At 45.9% G+C, this 21,952-nt stretch overlaps 1 protein-coding gene across 1 annotated transcript in view; it reads right to left on the bottom strand.

Moving 5' to 3' along the window:
- Nucleotides 1–21,952, bottom strand: part of LOC311105155 (uncharacterized protein) — a gene marked incomplete at both ends in the record, with an annotated part of 271,628 nt that overhangs the window by 19,590 nt on the left and 230,086 nt on the right. The window contains 10 exons of the mRNA XM_084147197.1: nt 7,224–7,277; nt 7,374–7,400; nt 7,511–7,582; nt 12,978–13,037; nt 13,127–13,153; nt 13,260–13,325; nt 13,477–13,530; nt 14,841–14,912; nt 15,104–15,148; nt 15,816–15,851. Coding sequence (XP_084003323.1) covers nt 7,224–7,277; nt 7,374–7,400; nt 7,511–7,582; nt 12,978–13,037; nt 13,127–13,153; nt 13,260–13,325; nt 13,477–13,530; nt 14,841–14,912; nt 15,104–15,148; nt 15,816–15,851 — 513 coding nt within the window. The remainder of the gene's footprint in view (nt 1–7,223; nt 7,278–7,373; nt 7,401–7,510; nt 7,583–12,977; nt 13,038–13,126; nt 13,154–13,259; nt 13,326–13,476; nt 13,531–14,840; nt 14,913–15,103; nt 15,149–15,815; nt 15,852–21,952) is intronic.

Here is a 21,952-nt window from a genome sequence, read left to right on the forward strand (position 1 = left end):
TGCCACCAAGTACTAAGTCATGTTTTGCAGAGGGGTCAAATACTTATTTCCCTCATTAAAATGCAAATCAATTCATAACATTTTTGACATGCGTTTTTCTGGATTTTTTAGTTGTTATTCTGTCTCTCACTGTTCAAATAAACATACCATTAAAATTATAGACTGATCATTTCTTTTTTTATTTCTTTTTAATTTTTAGAATGGATCAGCTTAATATTGCAGATAGATTGTATATTCTATCAATGTAATTGTCTGCATCACTTCCAATCCCCCATGTTTTGTTTTTATATATATACTCCCCTTTATTATTTTTCAAACCCACCATCCTTTCCCTACTTGGAGTAAATTAGTGAACAACAATGCCCAGGCCTCTACTGCCGGTCTATACTTACTATCTACACCTTATGGACAGAGTTAATTTTACAATAATTCTATTATATATATATATATATATATATATATATATATATATATATATATATATATATATATATATATATATATAATTATTTTTTGCTCCTGAACTTCTTCTACTCTCAACCTCTCCGATCATTTTCATGATGTCCATCCAGTTTGCTTCTATATGCCATATCTTTCTAACTGTGCTCTTTCCCAAAAGCTCCCAACATACAACCTATATACTTATTATGGACACAGTATGCTTACATTATTAGCTATCTTTGTTATTATTTGTTGATATTTGTTATTAGTCCCATCCTTCAACTCTATTCAATACCTCCCATCTATCTCTTAACACCATCCATATAGGATTTCTATTTGCCATATATATTTCAACCGTACTGTGATGTTTTACAAAAGCTCTGAACCTTTCTATTCTCATTGCTTCTACAGATTGTGAATTAAAAATAAACATTTTTGCTAAAAGTATTATTATATTATTGATTGATTGACTATGACTTTTCAGATCACCCAGTAATGCTATCTGCAAGGTTAGCTCCAGGTAAATATTGCAATCCTTTAGCCATTCCTGGACCTGTGTCAAAAAACAAGCTACAAATGGACAGAACCAAAACAAATGATCTAATGATTCTGTCTCTTCACAGCCAAATCTGCAGAGCTGGGAAGATTGTATCCCCCATATAAATAACATTCTATTGGTAGCAAGAATTTTATATAATAATTTAAATTGAAAGATTCTAATTTTTGAATCCGGTGTCATTTTGCGTGTCAGTTCATAAACACTATGCCATGGGATCGGTACGTCAAAGATCTCTTCCCAACTATTTTGCAATCTATATGGGACGGCTGTCAATCCTTTGGTCCTTAAGTGAAACTGATATACTTTTTTATTTATCACAGTTTTCCTTAACCAATTATGTTCTTTAATGCAAGGCCGACAGACAAGTTCCTTACTTTCTCCCCCTTCCACTTTCCTCTTCCACTTTTGCGGTAAGGCTGCAATTATTTGGTTGTAATTTTGGGTAGAGCAGACATTTCCATATGTTTTTGTTAGCTGCATGTGCGACATAACTCCACCAGTCCTACCGATGATATCATTTACGAAGATTATACCTTTTTTAAACATTCTGTCAAAAAATAAAGGTTTTTTGTAAATTAGTATATTTGAATTTAACCACAATATTTGTTGCATTATTTGTTCTGTCGTTTCTGGAGGATTAAATTGAAATTGCAACCAACTTTCTATGGCTTGTTTTAGAAATAGTGATATTTGGGAGATTATTTCCTTTTCAAATAACTGAAAGTGAGAGGTTGTAATCTGAATAAAGGGAAAAAGGCCTTTCTTAAACATTGGTTGAGACAATCTTACTAATTTGCTTGAGAACCAGTTCGGATTTAAGTATAACTTTTGTATGACTGAAGCTTTTAGTGATAGGTCTAATGCTTTAATATTTAATAATTTCTGTCCTCCGAATTCATATTCATTATATAAATATGCCCTTTTAATTTTGTCTGGCTTAGACTGATCATTTCTTTGTCAGTGGGCAAACATACAAAATCAGCAGGGGATCAAATACTTTTTTCCCTCACTGTATATATATATATATATATATTTCACCTTTATTTAACCAGGTAAGCCAGTTTACAACTGCGACCTGGCCAAGATAAACCAAAGCAGTGCGATAAAAACAACAACAACACAGAGTTACACATGGGATAAAACAAAACATACAGTCAATAACACAATAGAAAATCTATTTACAGTGTGTGCAAATGTAGTAAGTTATGGAGGTAAGGCAATAAATAGGCCATAGTGCAAAATAATTACAGTTTAGTATTAACACTGGAGTGATAAATGTGCAGAAGAAGATGTGCAAATAGAGATACTGGGGTGCAAATGAGCAAAATAAATAACAATATGGGGATGAGGTAGTTGGGTGGGCTAATTACAAATGGGCTGTGTACAGGTGCAGTGATCGGTAAGCTGCTCTGACATCTGACGCTTAAAGTTAGTGAGGGAGATAAGAGTCTCCAGCTTCAGATATTTTTGCAGTTCGTTCCAGTCATTAGCAGCAGAGAACTGGAAGGAATGGCGGCCAAAGGAGGTGTTGGCTTTGGGGATGACCAGTGAGATATACCTGCTGGAGCGCATACTACGGGTGGGTGTTGCTATGGTGACCAATGAGCTAAGATAAGGCGGGGATTTGCCTAGCAGTGATTTATGGATGACCTGGAGCCAGTGGGTTTGGCGACGAATATGTAGTGAGGGCCAGCCAACGAGAGCGTACAGGTCACAATGGTGGGTAGTATATGGGGCTTTGGTGACAAAACGGATGGCACTGTGATAGACAACATCCAATTTGCTGTGTAGAGTGTTGGAGGCTATTTTGTAAATGACATCGCCGAAGTCAAGGATCGGTAGGATAGTCAGTTTTACGAGGGCATGTTTGGCAGCATGAGTGAAGGAGGCTTTGTTGCGAAATAGGAAGCCGATTCTAGATTTAACTTTGGATTGGAGATGCTTAATGTGAGTCTGGAAGGAGAGTTTACAGTCTAACCAGACACCTAGGTATTTGTAGTTGTCCACATATTCTAAGTCAGACCCGCCGAGAGTAGTGATTCTAGTCGGGCAGGCGGGTGCAAGCAGCGTTCGATTGAAGAGCATGCATTAAGTTTTACTAGCGTTTAAGAGCAGTTGGAGGCTACGGAAGGAGTGTTGTATGCCATTGAAGCTTGTTTGGAGGTTTGTTAACACAGTGTCCAATGAAGGGCCAGATGTATACAAAATGGTGTCGTCTGCGTAGAGGTGGATCTGAGAGTCACCAGCAGCAAGAGCGACATCATTGATATACACAGAGAATAGAATCGGCCCGAGAATTGAACCCTGTGGCACCCCCATAGAGACTGCCAGAGGTCCAGACAACAGGCCCTCCGATTTGACACATTGAAGTCTATCTGAGAAGTAGTTGGTGAACCAGGCGAGGCAGTCATTTGAGAAACCAAGGCTATTTAGTCTGCCAATAAGAATGCAGTGATTGACAGAGTCGAAAGACTTGGCCAGGTCGATGAAGACGGCTGCACAGTACTGTATTTTATCGATCACGTTTATAATATCGTTTAGGATAGCCAGACACTAACATTAGCATTGAGATGCATAACCCACCTCAAAGTAGTGATGTTGTTACTATAGAAACTATGGAAATAACTACTGTTTCTTCCACTTTCAGATTCCCAGACGCCACAAATGTGTCGGTCCGAGTGAGGAAATGACTCCTCATACCTATACACCTCCTATTAAAATAAAATACCCCACCCTACCCGACACGGTCTTATTTCATTACTTTCATTATAGGCATAGCTACAAAGGCAAACTGGTTGTGTATTGGTCCTTTGGTGCTTTGACGCCAGATGGTTGAATGATGTAGACTAGCACAGTGGTTGTCACATCACAGAGACTTCAAATACTGGTGAGGGAAAACGGGATTTGTAACACACATCATGCAGGCTTCATGACGACGATGAGATAGCCTACAGAGAGGAGGTCAGAGAGCTGGCATGGTGGTGCCAGGACAACAACCTCTCCCTCAACGTCAGCAAGACAAAGGAGCTGATCGTGGACTACAGGAAATGGAGGGTCGAACACCCCCCCATTCAAATCGACGGGGCTGTAGTGGAGCTGGTCGAGAGCTTCAAGTTCCTCTGTGTCCACATCACTAAGGACCTATCATGGTCCAAACACATCAACACAGTCATGAAGAGGGCACAACAACGCCTCTTCCCTCTCGGGAGGCTGAAAAGGTTAGGCATGGGCTCTCAGATCCTCAAAAAGTTCTACAGCTGCACCATTGAGAGCATCTTGGCTGGCTGCATCACCGCTTGGTATAGCAACTGCTTGGCATCCGACCGCAAGGCGCTACAGATTACCCCCTTTTTTGCACTGACATTATTGTGCTGGCTCTATGTACACTCACTGGACCCTACCCCCCCCCCCCCCACACACACACACACAAAACACACACACACATAGGAATATTGACTCCACACACACACTCACACACTTTACATACACTGCTGCTACTCTGTTTATTATACAGTGGCTTGCGAAAGTATTCACCCCCCTTGGCATTTTTCTACTTTGTTGCCTTACAACCTGGAATTAAAATAGATTTTTGGGGGGTTTGAATAATTTGATTTACACAACATGCCTACCACTTTGAAGATGCAAAATAAAGACAAAAAAACAGAAAACTTGAGTGTGCATAACTATTCACCCCCCCAAAGTCAATACTTTGTAGAGCCACCTTTTGCAGCAATTACAGCTGCAAGTCTCTTGGGGTATGTTTCTAAAAGCTTGGCACATCTAGCCACTGGGATTTTTCCCCATTCTTCAAGGCAAAACTGCTCCAGCTCCTTCAAGTTGGATGGGTTCCGCTGGTGTACAGCAATATTTAAATCATACCACAGATTCTCAATTGGATTGAGGTCTGGGCTTTGACTAGGCCATTCCAAGACATTTAAATGTTTTCCCTTAAACCACTCAAGTGTTGCTTTAGCAGTATGCTTAGGGTCATTGTCCTATTGGAAGGTGAACCTCTGTCCCAGTCTCAAATCTCTGGAAGACTGAAACAGGTTTCCCTCAAGAATTTCCCTGTATTTAGCGCCATCCATCGCCAATTCATTTCCCAGTCCCTGCCGATGAAAAAAATCCCCACAGCATCTGCTGCCACCACCATGCTTCATTGTGGGGGTGGTGTTCTCAGGGTGATGAGAGGTGTTGGGTTTGCGCCAGACATAGCGTTTTCCTTGATGGCCAAAAAGCTCAATTTTAGTCTCATCTGACCAGAGTACCTTCTTCCATATGTTTAGGGAGTCTCCCACATGCCTTTTGGCGAACACCAAACGTGTTTACTTATTTTCTTCTTTAAGCAATGGCTTTTTTCTGGCCACTCTTCCGTAAAGCCCAGCTCTGTGGAGTGTACGGCTTAAAGTGGTCCTCCAATCTCGGCTGTGGAGCTTTGCAGCTCCTTCAGGGTTATCTTTGGTCTCTTTGTTGCCTCTCTGATTAATGCCCTCCTTGCCTGGTCTGTGTGTTTTGGTGGGCGGCCCTCTCTTGGAAGGTTTGTTGTGGTGCCATATTCTTTCCATTTTTTAATAATGGATTTAATGGTGCTCCGTGGGATGTTCAAAGTTTCTGATATTTTTTTATAACCCAACCCTGATCTGTACTTCTCCACAACTTTGTCCCTGACCTGTTTGGAGAGCTCTTTGGTCTTCATGGTGCCGCTTGCTTGGTGGTGCCCCTTGCTTAGTGGTGTTGCAGACTCTGGGGCCTTTCAGAACAGGTGTATATATACTGAGATCATGTGACAGATCATGTGACACTTAGATTGCACACAGGTGGACTTTATTTAACTAATTATGTGACTTCTGAAGGTAATTGGTTGCACCAGATCTTATTTATGGACTTCTTAGCAAAGGGGGTGAATACATATGCACGCACCACTTTTCCGTTATTTATTTTTTAGAATTTTTTGAAACAAGTAATTTTTTTCATTTCACATCACCAATTTGGACTATTTTGTGTATGTCCTTTACATGAAATCCAAATAAAAATCCATTTAAATTACAGGTTGTAATGCAACAAAATAGGAACAACGCCAAGGGGGATGAATACTTTTGCAAGGCACTGTATATCCTGATTGCCTAGTCACTTTTACCCCGACCCACATGTACATACTGTATTACCTCAATTACCTCAACTACCTCGTACTCCTGCACATTGACTCGGTACTGGTACTACTTGTATATAGCCTTGTTATTTTTTTAATTGTGTTACCATTTCCCCCCCCAAAAAATATTTTATTATTATTTGCTATTAAAGAAACAAAGTATTACTTGTTAACTCTGCATTGTTGGGAAATGGCTCGTAAGCATGTCACGGTAAAGTCTACACCTGTTGTATTCAGCACATATGACTAATACAATTTGATTTGATGTTGTGTATTTTGGTGGCCATATTTAGAACTATTGATCATCCTAGTATATTAACAGCTACAGCTCCCTACAGCACCCTACTAGTGTACTTATGGTCCTTGTGTAGTCATAGTCACCATTAACAATTAATCTCAGATCCCTACCCAATGTTTTACGGTATTAACACACAGTGGTGGAAAAAGTACCCAATTGTCATCCTTGAGTAAAAGTAAAGATACCTTAACAGAAAATGACTCAAGTAAAAGTGAAAGTCACTCAGTAAAATACTACTTGAGGAAAAGTCTAAAAGCATTTGGTTTTAAATATACTTAAGTACCAAAAGTCAAAGTCAAAGTATAAATAATTTAAAATCCCTTATATTATGCAAACCAGACGGCACTATTTTCTTGTTTTTTAAATGTACAAGAGGCAATAGGGATGGCCAGGGATGTTCTCTTGATAAGTGCATTTTCCTGTCCTGCTAAGCATTCAAATGTAACGAGTACTTTTTGGTGTCAGGGAAAATGTATGGAGTAAAAAGTACATTATTTAATTCAGAAATGTAGTGAAGTCAAATGAAAAGTTGTCAAAAATATAAATAGTAAAGTTAAGGACAGACACCTAAACAAACTACTTAAGTAGTACTTTTAAGTATTTTTAGTTAAGTACTTTACACCCCTGTTAACACGTATTGGTTAACCAACCTATTTTAAACTAGCAAGACCTACTTCAATGATGGTAGGGGACTATACAGCTACAGCAACATTGATTATTATGCGTAATCATAGCAGGACTCTGGGCTAGAGAAGGGAAGAAAATGCTCCTCCAACCTTGTCTCCTCTGTCTCCCCGGGCTCCCTTCTCTCCAATCAGACCTGGGAAACCCTGTAGAGGGAGGAACAGGTTAGTGTGTGCTGCAGGGAGTTCCCTGTGTCATATAGAGTGGCAGGTCAAAGGTCAAAAACAATATTTCATACTTACATCCATTCCAGGCTCCCCAGACTTGCCCTGTCAACAAACATTAATGAATGCATCAGTACCACCATGACTAAACGATGAAATGCAATGACTGTAGGCCTAATATACTGAAGTTATCTGATGATGATGGTATAATCCACCTTCTCTCCTTTGGTGCCTGGGAGACCCACCAATCCTGTGGGGCCAGGGGGACCCTGAGGACCGTCCATACCCTGGAGAGGACAGACATACTGTATGTTGGACATCATCATCATACTCGTGGTCTTCCTCCTCCTCCTCCTAATCTCATATATATATATATATATCTACTACCAGTCATAAGTAAGCCTGGACTCCCGAGTGGCGCAGTGGTCTAAGTCCTGGTTCGAATCCAGGCTCTGTCGTAGCCGGCCGCGACCGGTAGACCCATGGGGCGGCGCACAATTGGCCCAGCGTCGTCCAGGGTAGGGGATGTAGCTCAGTAGAGCATGGTGTTTGCAACGCCAGGGTTGTGGGTTCGATTCCCACGGGGGGGCAGTATGAAAAATATAATATAATGTATGCACTAACTGTAAGTCGCTCTGGAAAAGAGCGTCTGCTAAATGACTAAAATGTAAATGTAAGTATGGACACACCTACTCATTCAAGGATTTTTCTTTATTTTTATTTTTTTTTACTTTGTAGAATAACTATGAAGTAACACATAGGGAATCATGTAGTAACCAAAAAAGTGTTAAACAAATCAAAATATATTTTATATTTGGGATTCTTCAAATAGCCACCCTTTGCCTTGATGACAGCTTTGCACACTCTTGGCATTCTCTCACCCACAGATTCTGGGCACTTGTTGTCTGCTTTTCCTTCACTCTGCAGTCCAACTCATCCCAAACCATCTCAATATGGACATGGTCTTTTACCAAATAGGGCTATATTCTGTATACCACCCCTACCTTGTCACAACACAGCTGATTGGTTCAAACGCATTAAGAAGGAAAGAAATTCCACAAATTAACTTTTAACAAGGCACACCTGTTAATTGAAATGCATTCCAGGTGACTACCTCATTAAGCTGGTTGAGAGAATGCCAAGAGTGTGCAAAGCTGTCATCATGGCAAAGGGTGGCTACTTTGAAAAATCTCAAATCTCAAATATATTTTTATTTGTTTTACACTTTTTGGGTTACTACATGATTCCATATGTGTTATTTCATAGTATTGATGTCTTCACTATTATTCTACAAAACCCCAAGGTTTTCAAAGTAACCACCCTTTGAACGGATGATCTCCGCATGTGTGGTTCCCACCGTGAAGCATGGAGGAGGAGGTGTGATGGTGTGGGGGTACTTTGCTGGTGATACTGTCAGTGATTTATTTAGAATTCAAGGCACACTTAACCAGCATGGCTTCCATAGCATTATGCAGCGATACGCCATCTGGTTTGGGCTTAGTGGGACTATCATTTGTTTTTCAACAGGACAATGACCCAAAACACACCTCCAGGCTGAGTAAGGGCTATTTGACCAAGAAGGAAAGTGATGACCTGGCCTCCACAATCACCCGACCTCAACCCAATTGAGATGGTTTGGGATGAGTTGGACCGCAGAGTGAAGGAAAAGCAGCCAACAAGTGCTCAGCATATTTGGTAACTCCTTGAAGACTGTTAGAAAAGCATTCCTCATGAAGCTGGTTGAGAGAATGCCAAGAGTGTGCAAAGCTGTCATCAAGGCAAAGGGCGGCTACTTTGAAGAATCTAAAATCTAAAATATATTTTGATTTGTTTAACACTTTTTTGGTTACTACATAGTTTTGATGCCTTCACTATTATTCTACAATATAGAAAATAGTAAAAATAAAGAAAAGCCCTTGAATGAGTAGGTTTGTCCAAACATTTGACTGGTACTGTATATATAAATTATATATATATCAGTGGAGGCTGCTGTGGGGAGAACGGCTCATAATAATGGCCGGAATGGAGCAGATGGAATGGCATCAAACGGAATGGCATCAAACACCTGGAAACCATGTGTTTGATGTATTTGATACCATTCCACTGATTCCACACTAGTCATTACCACGAGCCCGTTCTCCCCAATTAAGGTACCACCAACCTCCTGTGATATATATGTATATACACAAAAGTATGTGGACACCCCTTTAAATTAGTGGATTCTGCTATCTCAGCCACACCCGTTGCTGACAGTTGTATAAAATCGAGCACACAGCCATGCAATCTCCACAGACAAACATTGGCAGTAGAATGGCCTTACTGAAGAGCTCAGTAACTTTCAACGTGGCACCGTTATAGGATGCCACCTTTCCAATAAGTCAGTCAAATATCTGCCCTGCTAGAGCTGCCCCGGTCAACTGTAAGTGCTGTTATTGTGAAGTGGAAACGTCTAGGAGCAACAACGGCTCAGCCGCGAAGTGGTAGGCCACACAAACTCACAGAACAGGGACTGCCGAGTGCTGAAGCGCGTAGTGTGTAAAAAGCATCTGTCCTCGGTTGCAACATTTTTGTCATTTAGCAGACGCTCTTATCCAGAGCGACTTACAAATTGGTGCATTCACCTTATGATAGCCAGTGGGACAACCACTTTACAATATTTTTTAATTTTAATTTTAATTTTATTTATTTATAAATAAATAAAAATGGGGTGGGGTAAGGGGGGGGTAGAATATTTACTTTATCCTATCCCAGGTATTCCTTAAAGAGGTGGGGTTTCAAGTGTCTCCGGAAGGTGGTGAGTGACTCCGCTGTCCTGGCGTCGTGAGGGAGCTTGTTCCACCATTGGGGTGCCAGAGCAGCGAACAGTTTTGACTGGGCTGAGCGGGAACTGTGCTTCCGCAGAGGTAGGGGGGCCAGCAGGCCAGAGGTGGATGAACGCAATGCCCTCGTTTGGGTGTAGGGACTGATCAGAGCCTGAAGGTACTGAGGTGCCGTTCCCCTCACAGCTCCGTAGGCAAGCACCATGGTCTTGTAGCAGATGCGAGCTTCAACTGGAAGCCAGTGGAGTGTGCGGAGGAGCGGCGTTACGTGAGAGAACTTGGGAAGGTTGAACACCAGACGGGCTGTGGCATTCTGGATGAGTTGTAGGGGTTTAATGGCACAGGCAGGGAACCCAGCCAACAGCGAGTTGCAGTAATCCAGACGGGAGATGACAAGTGCCTGGATTGGGACCTGTGCCGCTTCCTGTGTAAGGCAGGGTCGTACTCTGCGAATGTTGTAGAGCATGAACCTACAGGATCGGGTCACCGCCTTGATGTTAGCGGAGAACGACAGGGTGTTGTCCAGGGTCACGCCAAGGCTCTTTGCACTCTGGGAGGAGGACACAACGGAGTTGTCAACCGTGATGGCGAGATCATGGAACGGGCAGTCCTTCCCCGGGAGGAAGAGCAGCTCCGTCTTGCCGAGGTTCAGCTTGAGGTGGTGATCCGTCATCCACACTGATATGTCTGCCAGACATGCAGAGATGCGATTCGCCACCTGGTTATCAGAAGGGGGAAAGGAGAAGATTAATTGTGTGTCTTCTGCGTAGCAATGATAGGAGAGGCCATGTGAGGATATGACAGAGCCAAGTGACTTGGTGTATAGCGAGAATAGGAGAGGGCCTAGAACTGAGCCCTGGGGGACACCAGTGGTGAGAGCACGTGGTGCGGAGACAGATTCTCGCCACGCCACCTGGTAGGAGCGACCTGTCAGGTAGGACGCAATCCAAGAGTGAGCCGCGCCGGAGATGCCCAACTCGGAGAGGGTGGAGAGAAGGATCTGATGGTTCACAGTATCAAAGGCAGCAGATAGGTCTAGAAGGACGAGAGTAGAGAAGAGAGAGTTAGATTTAGCAGTGCGGAGAGCCTCCGTGATACAGAGAAGAGCAGTCTCAGTTGAATGACCAGTCTTGAAACCTGACTGGTTTGGATCAAGAAGGTCATTCTGAGAGAGATATCAAGAGAGTTGGCTAAAGACGGCACGCTCAAGAGATTTGGAGAGAAAAGATAGAAGGGATACTGGTCTGTAGTTGTTGACATCGGAGGGATCGAGTGTAGGTTTTTTGAGAAGGGGTGCAACTCTCGCTCTTTTGAAGACGGAAGGGACATAGCCAGCAGTCAAGGATGAGTTGATGAGCGAGGTGAGGTAAGGGAGAAGGTCTCCGGAAATGGTCTGGAGAAGAGAGGAGGGTATAGGGTCAAGCGGGCAGGTTGTTGGGCGGCCGGCCATCACAAGTCGCAAGATTTCATCTGGAGAGAGAGGGGAGAAAGAAGTCAAAGCATAGGGTAGGGCAGTGTGAGCAGGACCAGCGGTGTCATTTGACTTAACAAACGAGGATCGGATGTCGTCAACCTTCTTTTCAAAATGGTTGACGAAGTCATCCACAGAGAGGGAGGAGGGTGGGGGGGAGGAGGATTCAGCAGGGAGGAGAAGGTGGCAAAGAGCTTCCTAGGGTTAGAGGCAGATGCTTGGAATTTAGAGTGGTAGAAAGTGGCTTTAGCAGCAGAAACAGAGGAAGAAAATGTAGAGAGGAACGACCTGTTGAGTGGAACTCACTACAGAGTTCCAAACTGCCTCTGGAAGCAGTCAGCACAAGAACTGTTCGTCGGGAGCGTCATGAAATGGGTTTCCATGGCCGAACAGCCACACACAAGCCTAAGATCACCATGTGCAATGCCAAACATCAGCTGGAGTGGTGTAAAGCTCACCGCCATTAGACTCTGGAGCAGTGGAAACGCTTTACCATATGGCAGTCCGACGGACGAATCTGGGTTTGGCAGATGCCAGGAGAACGCTACCTGCCTGAATGCATAGTGCCAACTGTAAAGTTTGGTGGAGGAGGAATAATGGTCTGGGGCTGTTTTTCATGGTTCGGGCTAGGCCCCTACAGCATACAATGACATTCTAGACAATTCTGTGCTTCCAACTTTGTGGCAACAGTTTGGGGAAGGCCCATTCCTGTTTTAGTATGACAATGCCCCCGTGCACAAAGCGAGGTCCATACAGAAAGAGTTTATCGAGATCGGTGTGGAAAAACTTGACTGGCCTGCACAGAGCCCTGAACTCAACCCCATCGTACACCTTTGGGATGAATTGGAATGCCGACTGCGGGCCTAATCGCCAAACATCAGTGCCCGACCTCACTAATGCTATTGTGGCTGAATGAAAGCAAGTCCCTGCATGTTCCAACATCTAGTGGAAAGCCTTCCCAGAAGAGTGGATGCTGTTATAGCAGCAAAGGGGAGACCAACTCCATATTAATGCCCATGATTTTGGATTGAGATGTGCGACGAGCAGGTGTCCACATACTTTTGGTCATGTAGTGGATATTATTATTATTGTTATTTATTTTTTAGGATATAATTTTTTGTTTTAAAAAGACTGTAAAATCACCAGGAATTCAGCTGAAAATGAGTTTACTTTAGGAAATCTGTTTCCAAGTATTCCCACTAATAAAAAAAGAGACGTGATCGTGTCTCAATGTAATCAAATAAAATACCCCCTCTCTTTGGGCTTAGTTGTGGTCAATTTGCAGTGTACAAATTATCATAATTATGCTCCGGCCCCCCGACCATCCGCTCGGATAAAAATCTGCCCGCGGCTGAATCTAGTTGTCTATCCCTGGTCTACAGTATCACTCACCCTCAGTCCAGCAGGTCCAATGTCTCCCTTCTCCCCTTTAGCTCTGTCTCCAGGCTCTCCCTGCATGGGAACACATGATTCTCAGTCTACACTCTAGAGCAGCTTCAGAATACAGACATTACTGTAGCTATTGGGTCTTCTAATCTTACCTTAGGGCCAGGCATTCCATGGTGACCCTGGAAGACACCAGAGATCATATCAGTCCAATGTATCTGAAGGGATTCAGCCACATCATGTATATTGGGAAACAGAGGGGTGAAGCTGTTATATTCTAACACTCACCATGTACCCTGGAGGTCCAGGGCGTCCTGGGGGGCCGGGAGGGCCGGGCTGAGAAATCATCTGAACCTGAATAACAGAACAGAACACAATCAAGATGATTGATCAAGATGATGATCATTTTAAAAAATGTCATCCCGCTGTCTGTCTGAAGCAGTGTTAAACCAATGCCCTGTGGGCCAACTATTGCACATAGTGACTTTCAGTGTGTTTCACTTACCAGGTTATCTTCCAGCCTGGAGTCTCCCTTCTCTCCCTTCTGTCCATCTATCCCCTGAGACACAGACAGACAGGGGGATTTAACTTCTCCTTACAGCATTCAACAGGTCGTTCCACTCAACAGGTCGTTCCACTCACCACTCAACAGGTCGTGCCACTCAACAGGTCGTGCCACTCAACAGGTCGTTCCACTCAACAGGTCGTTCCACTCAACAGGTCGTACCACTCAACAGGTCGTTCCACTCAACAGGTCATACCACTCAACAGGTCGTTCCACTCAACAGGTCGTACCACTCAACAGGTCGTTCCACTCAACAGGTCGTTCCACTCAACAGGTCGTACCACTCAACAGGTCATACCACTCAACAGGTCGTTCCACTCAACAGGTCATACCACTCAACAGGTCGTTCCACTCAACAGGTCATACCACTCAACAGGTCATACCACTCAACAGGTCATACCACTCAACAGGTCGTTCCACTCAACAGGTCGTTCCACTCAACAGGTCGTACCACTCAACAGGTCGTACCACTCAACAGGTCGTTCCACTCAACAGGTCGTTCCACTCAACAGGTCGTACCACTCAACAGGTCATACCACTCAACAGGTCGTTCCACTCAACAGGTCATTACACTCAACAGGTCGTGCCACTCAACAGGTCATACCACTCAACAGGTCATACCACTCAACAGGTCGTTCCACTCAACAGGTCGTTCCACTCAACAGGTCGTACCACTCAACAGGTCGTACCACTCAACAGGTCATTCCACTCAACAGGTCGTACCACTCAACAGGTCGTTCCACTCAACAGGTCGTACCACTCAACAGGTCGTACCACTCAACAGGTCATACCACTCAACAGGTCGTTCCACTCAACAGGTCGTACCACTCAACAGGTCGTTCCACTCAACAGGTCGTTCCACTCAACAGGTCGTACCACTCAACATGTCGTTCCACTCAACAGGTCATACCACTCAACAGGTCGTTCCACTCAACAGGTCGTACCACTCAACAGGTCGTTCCACTCAACAGGTCGTTCCACTCAACAGGTCGTTCCACTCAACAGGTCGTTCCACTCAACAGGTCATACCACCCAACAGGTTGTGCCACTCAACTGTCTGTCTATCAGTATATGACTGTAGTCTATCTATACTTACCCCTGGCCCAGAGAGACCCATCAGTGTATGAATCTAGTCTATCTATACTTACCCCTGGCCCAGAGAGACCCATCAGTGTATGAATCTAGTCTATCTATACTTACCCCTGGCCCAGAGAGACCCATCAGTGTATGAATCTAGTCTATCTATACTTACCCCTGGCCCAGAGAGACCCATCAGTGTATGAATCTAGTCTATCTATACTTACCCCTGGCCCAGAGAGACCCATCTCTCCTTTCTCTCCCTTCTCTCCGATTGACCCTGTCTCCCCCATATCTCCCTTCGGACCCTAACAGGAGAGGAGGGTAGAGTTCAAAGGTGAGAGGAGCTCTGATTAACCATGTTCATTATCATCCCAGATAATAATTGCATTAAACACATACTGTTCACTGAACATTGGAGTTATATGCTGATTTAATGGGATAGTGGGACATTCAAAATGTTAACTGGACATTAGAGTGACTACCATACCTTCTCCCCATCCAGTCCAGATGGCCCAGGCAAGCCTATCTCTCCCTGGAGTAGGGAGGAAAATACAAAATAACTTGATAACTCTTCCTCAAGAGAGTCTTCATTGACTTCCAGTGATTAAAATTAGAATGCATAGAATTTACACTGAACACAAAACATTAAGAAAACCTTACTAATATTGAATTGCACCCCCCACCCCCTCTTTTGCCCTCAGAACAGACTCAATTAGTTGGGGCATGGACTCTACAACGTGTCTAAAGCATTCCACAGGGATGCTGGCCCATGTTGATTACAGTGCTTCCCACAGTTGTGTCAAGTTGGCTGGATGTCCTTTAGGTGGTGGACCATTCTTGATACACACGGGAAACTGCTGAGTGTGAAAAACCCACCAGCGTTGCAGTTCTTGACTCAAAACGGTGTGCCTGGCACCTACTACCATTCCCCGTTGAAAGGCACTTAAATATTTTGTCTTGCCCATTCACCCTCTGAATGGCATACATACACAATCCATACACAATCCTTCATCTACACGGATTGAAGTGGATTTAACAGGTGACATCAATAAGGGATCATAGCTTTCACCTGGATTCACCTGGTCAGTCGATGTCATGGAAAGAGCAATGTTTTGTATACTCAGTATATATTGATAGAATGGATGATAGAAACTGATAGAAGAGATGGCATGTGTATAGATAGATAAATAAGACCCTACCTTTCCTCCTGGGGGCCCTGGTAATCCTGGTGGGCCCTAGAAAGAGAGAGAGAGAGAGAGAGAGAGAGAGAGGTTACACAAAATACAAAGCATCCGTTCAATTCAATCTGTCACAGTCGTCTGTTAGTAGAATTATAATCAAAGCCATAGATGAATCTATAGCCTATTTCATCACTCTTCACCTGGCAGTCACAGACAAGCATACTAACTCAGAGTCAGTGGATTATGTATCAGTTTTGGAAATATTTGTGGCATTCAAGATGCCAGCGTTCTGCAAAAACAGGAACATTGTGGATGGATGGTGGATTTCACAATATGACCCTGTCAGTAAACAAACAGATCATTATTTCTGTTTGCTGATGAAGACCAGCTTCGTTATGGATGCTTTGGTGCAAATCGGCCTTAAAATGGCCATATTCAGGCAGGGCATGTGGTTGCCAAAACACAATACCCTGGCATTGTATCACACAACATGGCTGGTATCATTAACCCCGGGTTTAGGACTGTTGAACTCAGAGAAGGACTTTGGAGGCTTGGACAAACAATAGGGAAATGGACAAAGCACTGACCTGGAGAGAGAGACACATTTTAAATACTTTATTTTAATCCACCAATCAAATTTACAAAAAAAGGATGCAAACATTTCAAAGGTCCCTGTATGCATGGCACTCAAGGGTACTGGAAGTACCTCCTTCTCCAAACAGCTAGGCTGCTCACAACAGCTGAAACAGAGCAGTACCTAGCCAATTGCCTTGCCCTAGTTTTTGTCAGGCCCGCAATCTGGAGGCTACGCACTGCAAGCCTGTGTACATGGCCGAGACTGCCGAATATCAGCGCCACCAGCTTGCACTTACACCTGAGGCTGTCCAAGCGCGCCACGAGGGGCTGGTATTTAAGCAGCTTCTCTGCAAAGACCTGCTCCATGTAGCCTTCAAATGAGCAGCCCACTTCCAAAATGAGCACCTTCCCCTGGCTTCCCCCCACAACAACAATATCTGGCATATTTGGCACACAGGAAAACACATCAACATCAAACCAGCTTCCTCTTACACAATAATGTTTATGCATGTGTGCTGTTGCTGAGACTACTGGTCAACAAGGCGGTCATGTCTAGCAATGTACAAATCCTTGTATGAACAGCAGCCATTCCCAACATGGGCAATGGACTCCATTACATTTGACTCATATAGAATACGAAATGGGTCATGGTTTGTAGGGTACCAGAGTGCTAGATTATATTTTGTTGGTAGAACTTGCAGCCTCGCCTTAACAGTAAAGGTGAGAATGTCCTCGCCAAAGGCAGCATTCTGGTACATGGAATGGGAGACAGAGTGGACAGCACAGTCCAGAGCAGTGGGTTTTCCCTGCAGCCTCAGGCCAGTCCAGTGTTGCAGTAGCTGCATCCGTCTGATACCAAGGGGTGTTGTCCTGGATGTAGGATGAGATGTTCCATCATAGGTGACAGAAGCTTCCACAACAACACCGCAATCTGCCACAACTGCATCAGAGGCAGTCACTGGCTCAGTTTGCATATCAGTCTGTGTCCACCTGAGCTTCACTCCAGTCCGGTTGCACAGGTCGTTGAGGTCCGGCCAGTCCGACCAGACTCCAAAGCCGCAGCACGAGTGTCCAATTTTCCATTGGCCTTCCTCCTAAAACCCAGGAAGTTGTCCTCATTGTCCCTGGCCAGTGGAACCTTCCTCCTCAGTAGGTCCAGAAGGAGGGAGGCTCTGGCTAACTCCTTAACTGTCACATCGTCACTGTTGAGCATGTTCAATAGGTGAGTCAGTCTGGTAGCAGTGTAAATCCACTCAATATTCGGGACACCTAAACCTCCCTCTCTTTGGCTCATGAAGACAACGTCACGTGTGGTGTGTGTGTTTAAGCATAGCCACTTTCTCACCACTTGAACAGTTTTGCTATTCATTTCCTTCAGAACCTTCTGTGGGATATGCACATTTGCAAGCAGATGTTGAATCTTTGCTAGGGCCACCTCTCTCACAGCTTCTAGCTTCATGACCACAGGCAGAGGGGAAATGTCAGTCATATCAAGCCTGGTTGAATACTCATGGACAAGCTCCTCAACTTGTTCCTCCCACTCGCCAGCAACATTAAACTTATGTCCAAGATAACTAAATGTTTCATGACGAGAGTCAACTCTGATTGGTTTATTCATTAGCATAAATGTTGGGGGCTTATCAGTTTTAGACTTGTACTAGCGGTTACCTCCGCTGCGTCTTTCATAGAACACTGTATATTTTGTGTCTTTCACTTCCTGCCCAGACCATTGAAAACCAAACATTTTAATGTGTAGTAATCATTATGCTAATTGAAGCACTAACACATAGACGTTATATTGACTTAGCTTTGGATGTAGGGAAACAAAGCACTGACCTGGAAAGAGAGACACACACAAGCGCGCGCACACACACACACACACACACACACACACACACACACACACACACCAAATACCTCCTCCACCACCCAACAGCAGTAAACCTAAAACAGCCCCATACATGTCCGGTCCTAGCAGACCTAACCAGCACTATTGTCAGGGGTGCTGAAGGTGGGTGTGGTGCATGAATCAAGCGCAGGACGCAGAGGCTCAGTCCAAAAGACTTTAGCGCAATATTCACGTAGAGAAATAAGCACAATAAGCCCGAAGGCGAAATCACGGCGCACACAGGCGTCAAATAAACGGCGCACTAACATGTGCGAAAAACCTCTCAAAACACTGGAGGGAAGTACGTAGCTCCAACACGAAAACAGAAGAGCAATCACATACAAAGACAAACACAACCAACGAGAACTAAATAGGACACTAACGAGGACTAACAAGACACAGGTGTACAACATAAAGACAAAACCAAACGAACATGAAACATCGATCGGTGGCAGCTGGTACTCCGGGGACGACGACCGCCGAAGCCTGCCCGAACCAGGAGGAGGAGCAGCCTCGGCCGAAACCGTGACAGTACCCCCCCCTTGACGCGCGGCTCCAGCCGTGCGCCGACCCCGGGGACGACCAGGAGGACGTGGAGCAGGGCGCGCGGAATGATCCCGGTGGAACTCCGACAGGAGAGATGGGTCTAGGATGTCCCTCCGCGGCACCCAGCACCGCTCCTCCGGGCCGTACCCCTCCCACTCCACGAGATACTGGAGACCCCCCATCCGGCGTCTGAAGTCCAAGATGGACCGAACGGTGTACGCCGGAGCCCCCTCGATGTCCAGTGGGGGCGGAGGAGTCTCTCCTATCTCATTGTCCTGGAGTGGACCAGCTACCACCGGCCTGAGAAGAGACACATGGAACGAGGGGTTAATATTCTTATACTCAACAGGTAGATGTAACCTATAACACACCTCGTTCAATCTTCTCAGGACTTTAAAGGGCCCCACAAACCGCCGACCCAGCTTCCGGCAGGGTAGGCGGAGGGGTAGGTTTCTGGTAGAGAGCCAGACTCTCCGGGTGCGTACACCGGCCCCTCACTGCGGTGGAGATCGGCGCTCGCCTTGTGACGAAGGACGGCCCGCTGCAGGTGGACGTGGGCAGCGTTCCACGTCTCTTCCGAGCGCCTCATCCAATCATCCACCGCAGGGGCCTCGATCTGGCTCTGCTGCCACGGTGCCAGAACCGGCTGGTAACCTAACACACATTGGAAGGGGGTTAGGTTGGTAGAGGAGTGGCGGAGAGAGTTCTGGGCCATCTCGGCCCAGGGAATGTACCGTGCCCACTCCTCAGGCCGGTCCTGGCAATACGACCTCAGAAACCTACCCACATCCTGGTTGACATGTTCTACCTGCCCGTTACTCTCCGGGTGGTACCCTGAGGTAAGGCTAACCGAGACCCCCAAACGCTCCATGAATGCTCTCCAAACACGGGAGGTAAACTGGGGGCCTCGATCAGACACTATATCCTCGGGTACCCCGTAATGCCGGAAGACGTGGGTAAATAGGGCCTCAGCGGTCTGTAGGGCAGTAGGAAGACCCGACATAGGGAGAAGACGACAGGCCTTTGAGAACCGGTCCACAACGACCAGGATGGTGGTATTCCCCTGAGAGAGGGGAAGGTCTGTCACAAAATCCACCGAGAGGTGGGACCATGGTCGTTGTGGAACGGGCAGGGGTTGTAACTTACCCCTGGGCAGATGTCGGGGCGCCTTACACTGGGCGCACACCGAGCAGGAGGAGACATAAACCCTCACATCCCTAGCCAAAGTAGGCCACCAGTATTTAGTGCTAAGGCAATGCACTGTCCGGCCAATACCCGGATGTCCAGAGGAGGGTGACGTGTGAGCCCAGTAAATGAGTCGATCCCGAATCTCGAGCGGAACGTACTTCCGACCCTCAGGACTCTGTGGAGGGCTGGGGTCGATACGCAACGCTCGCTCGATTTCGGCATCGACCTCCCACACCACCGGTGCCACAAGGCAAGACTCCGGTAGTATGGGAGTAGGCTCAACGGACCTCTCCTCCGTGTCATACCGCCGGGACAGTGCATCTGCCTTACCATTCTGGGACCCAGGGATGTACGTGATTTTAAATACGAACCTGGTGAGAAACATACTCCATCGAGCCTGGCGAGGGTTCAGTCTCCTCGCTGCCCGGATGTACTCCAGGTTCCGATGGTCAGTCAAAATGAGGAAAGGGTGTTGAGCCCCCTCAAGCCAATGCCTCCACACCTTAAGGGCTTGAACTACAGCTAACAGCTCTCTGTCCCCAACGTCATAGTTACGCTCCGCCGGGCTGAGCTTTTTAGAGTAAAAAATACAGGGGCGGAGTTTAGGTGGCGAGCCGGACCGTTGAGAGAGAACGGCCCCTATACCTGCCTCAGACGCGTCCACCTCAACCTGAAAGGGTAATGCGGGATCCGGATGCGCCAGCACCGGAGCCGACGTAAACAGGTCCTTCAGTCTCCCAAAGGCCCTGTCCGCATCAGCTGACCACTGCAGGCGCACTGGACCCCCTTTCAGAAGGGACGTGATGGGAGCTGCCACCTGTCCAAAACCCCGGATAAACCTCCGGTAGTAATTCGCAAAGCCCAAGAACTGCTGCACCTCTTTTACTGTGGTTGGGGTTTGCCAATTACGCACAGCGGACACACGATCCACCTCCATTCTCACCCCTGACGCGGACAACCGATAACCCAAAAAGGAGACAGACTCCTGGAAAAACAGACATTTCTCTGCCTTGACATATAGGTCGTGCTCCAACAGCCTCCTCAATACACGACGCACCAGGGTTACATGCTCGGCTCGGGTAGACGAGTACACCAGAATATCATCAATGTACACGACCACCCCTTGTCCCTGCATATCCCGGAAAATGTCATCTACGAAGGATTGGAAGACTGATGGAGCATTCATCAACCCATATGGCATGACAAGATACTCGAAATGACCTGACGTGGTACTAAACGCTGTCTTCCATTCGTCGCCCTCCCTAATGCGCATCAAGTTATACGCGCTCCTGAGATCCAGTTTTGTGAAAGACCGCGCTCCATGCAATGACTCCGTCATGGTCGCAATCAGAGGGAGTGGATAACTGTATTTCACAGTAATCTGATTGAGACCACGGTAATCAATGCACGGGCGCAACCCTCCATCTTTCTTTTTCACAAAAAAGAAGCTCGAGGAGGCGGGAGAAGTGGAGGGCCGAATGTATCCCTGTCTCAAAGATTCGGCTATGTAAGTCTCCATAGCTTTTCTCTCCTCTTGAGACAAAGGTTACACATGGCTCCGTGGGAGCGCTGCTCCTGCCTGGAGATCAATCGCACAATCCCCCTGTCTATGAGGAGGCAACTGCGTCGCCCTAGTCTTGCTAAACACGAGAGCTAAATCCCCATATTCAGGCGGAATGTGCAGTGCGGGCACTTGGTTTGGACTTTCCACCGAAGTCGCCCCCACGGAAACACCCAGACATCGCCCCTCGCACTGAGCAGACCACCCATCGAGAGCCCTCTGTTGCCACGAAATAGCAGGGTTATGGGTGCTTAACCAGGGAATTCCCAGCACCACTGGGTACGCAGGAGAGTCGATCAGATACAGCTGTATAGTCTCTTCATGACCCCCCTGCGCACACATCCTAAGTGGCGCTGTGATCTCCCTAATCAACCCCGACCCCAACGGGCGGCTATC

This window comes from Coregonus lavaretus (assembly GCF_964263955.1).
Source record: "Coregonus lavaretus genome assembly, chromosome: 29".
In the NCBI taxonomy this organism is placed as follows: Eukaryota; Metazoa; Chordata; class Actinopteri; order Salmoniformes; family Salmonidae; genus Coregonus; species Coregonus lavaretus.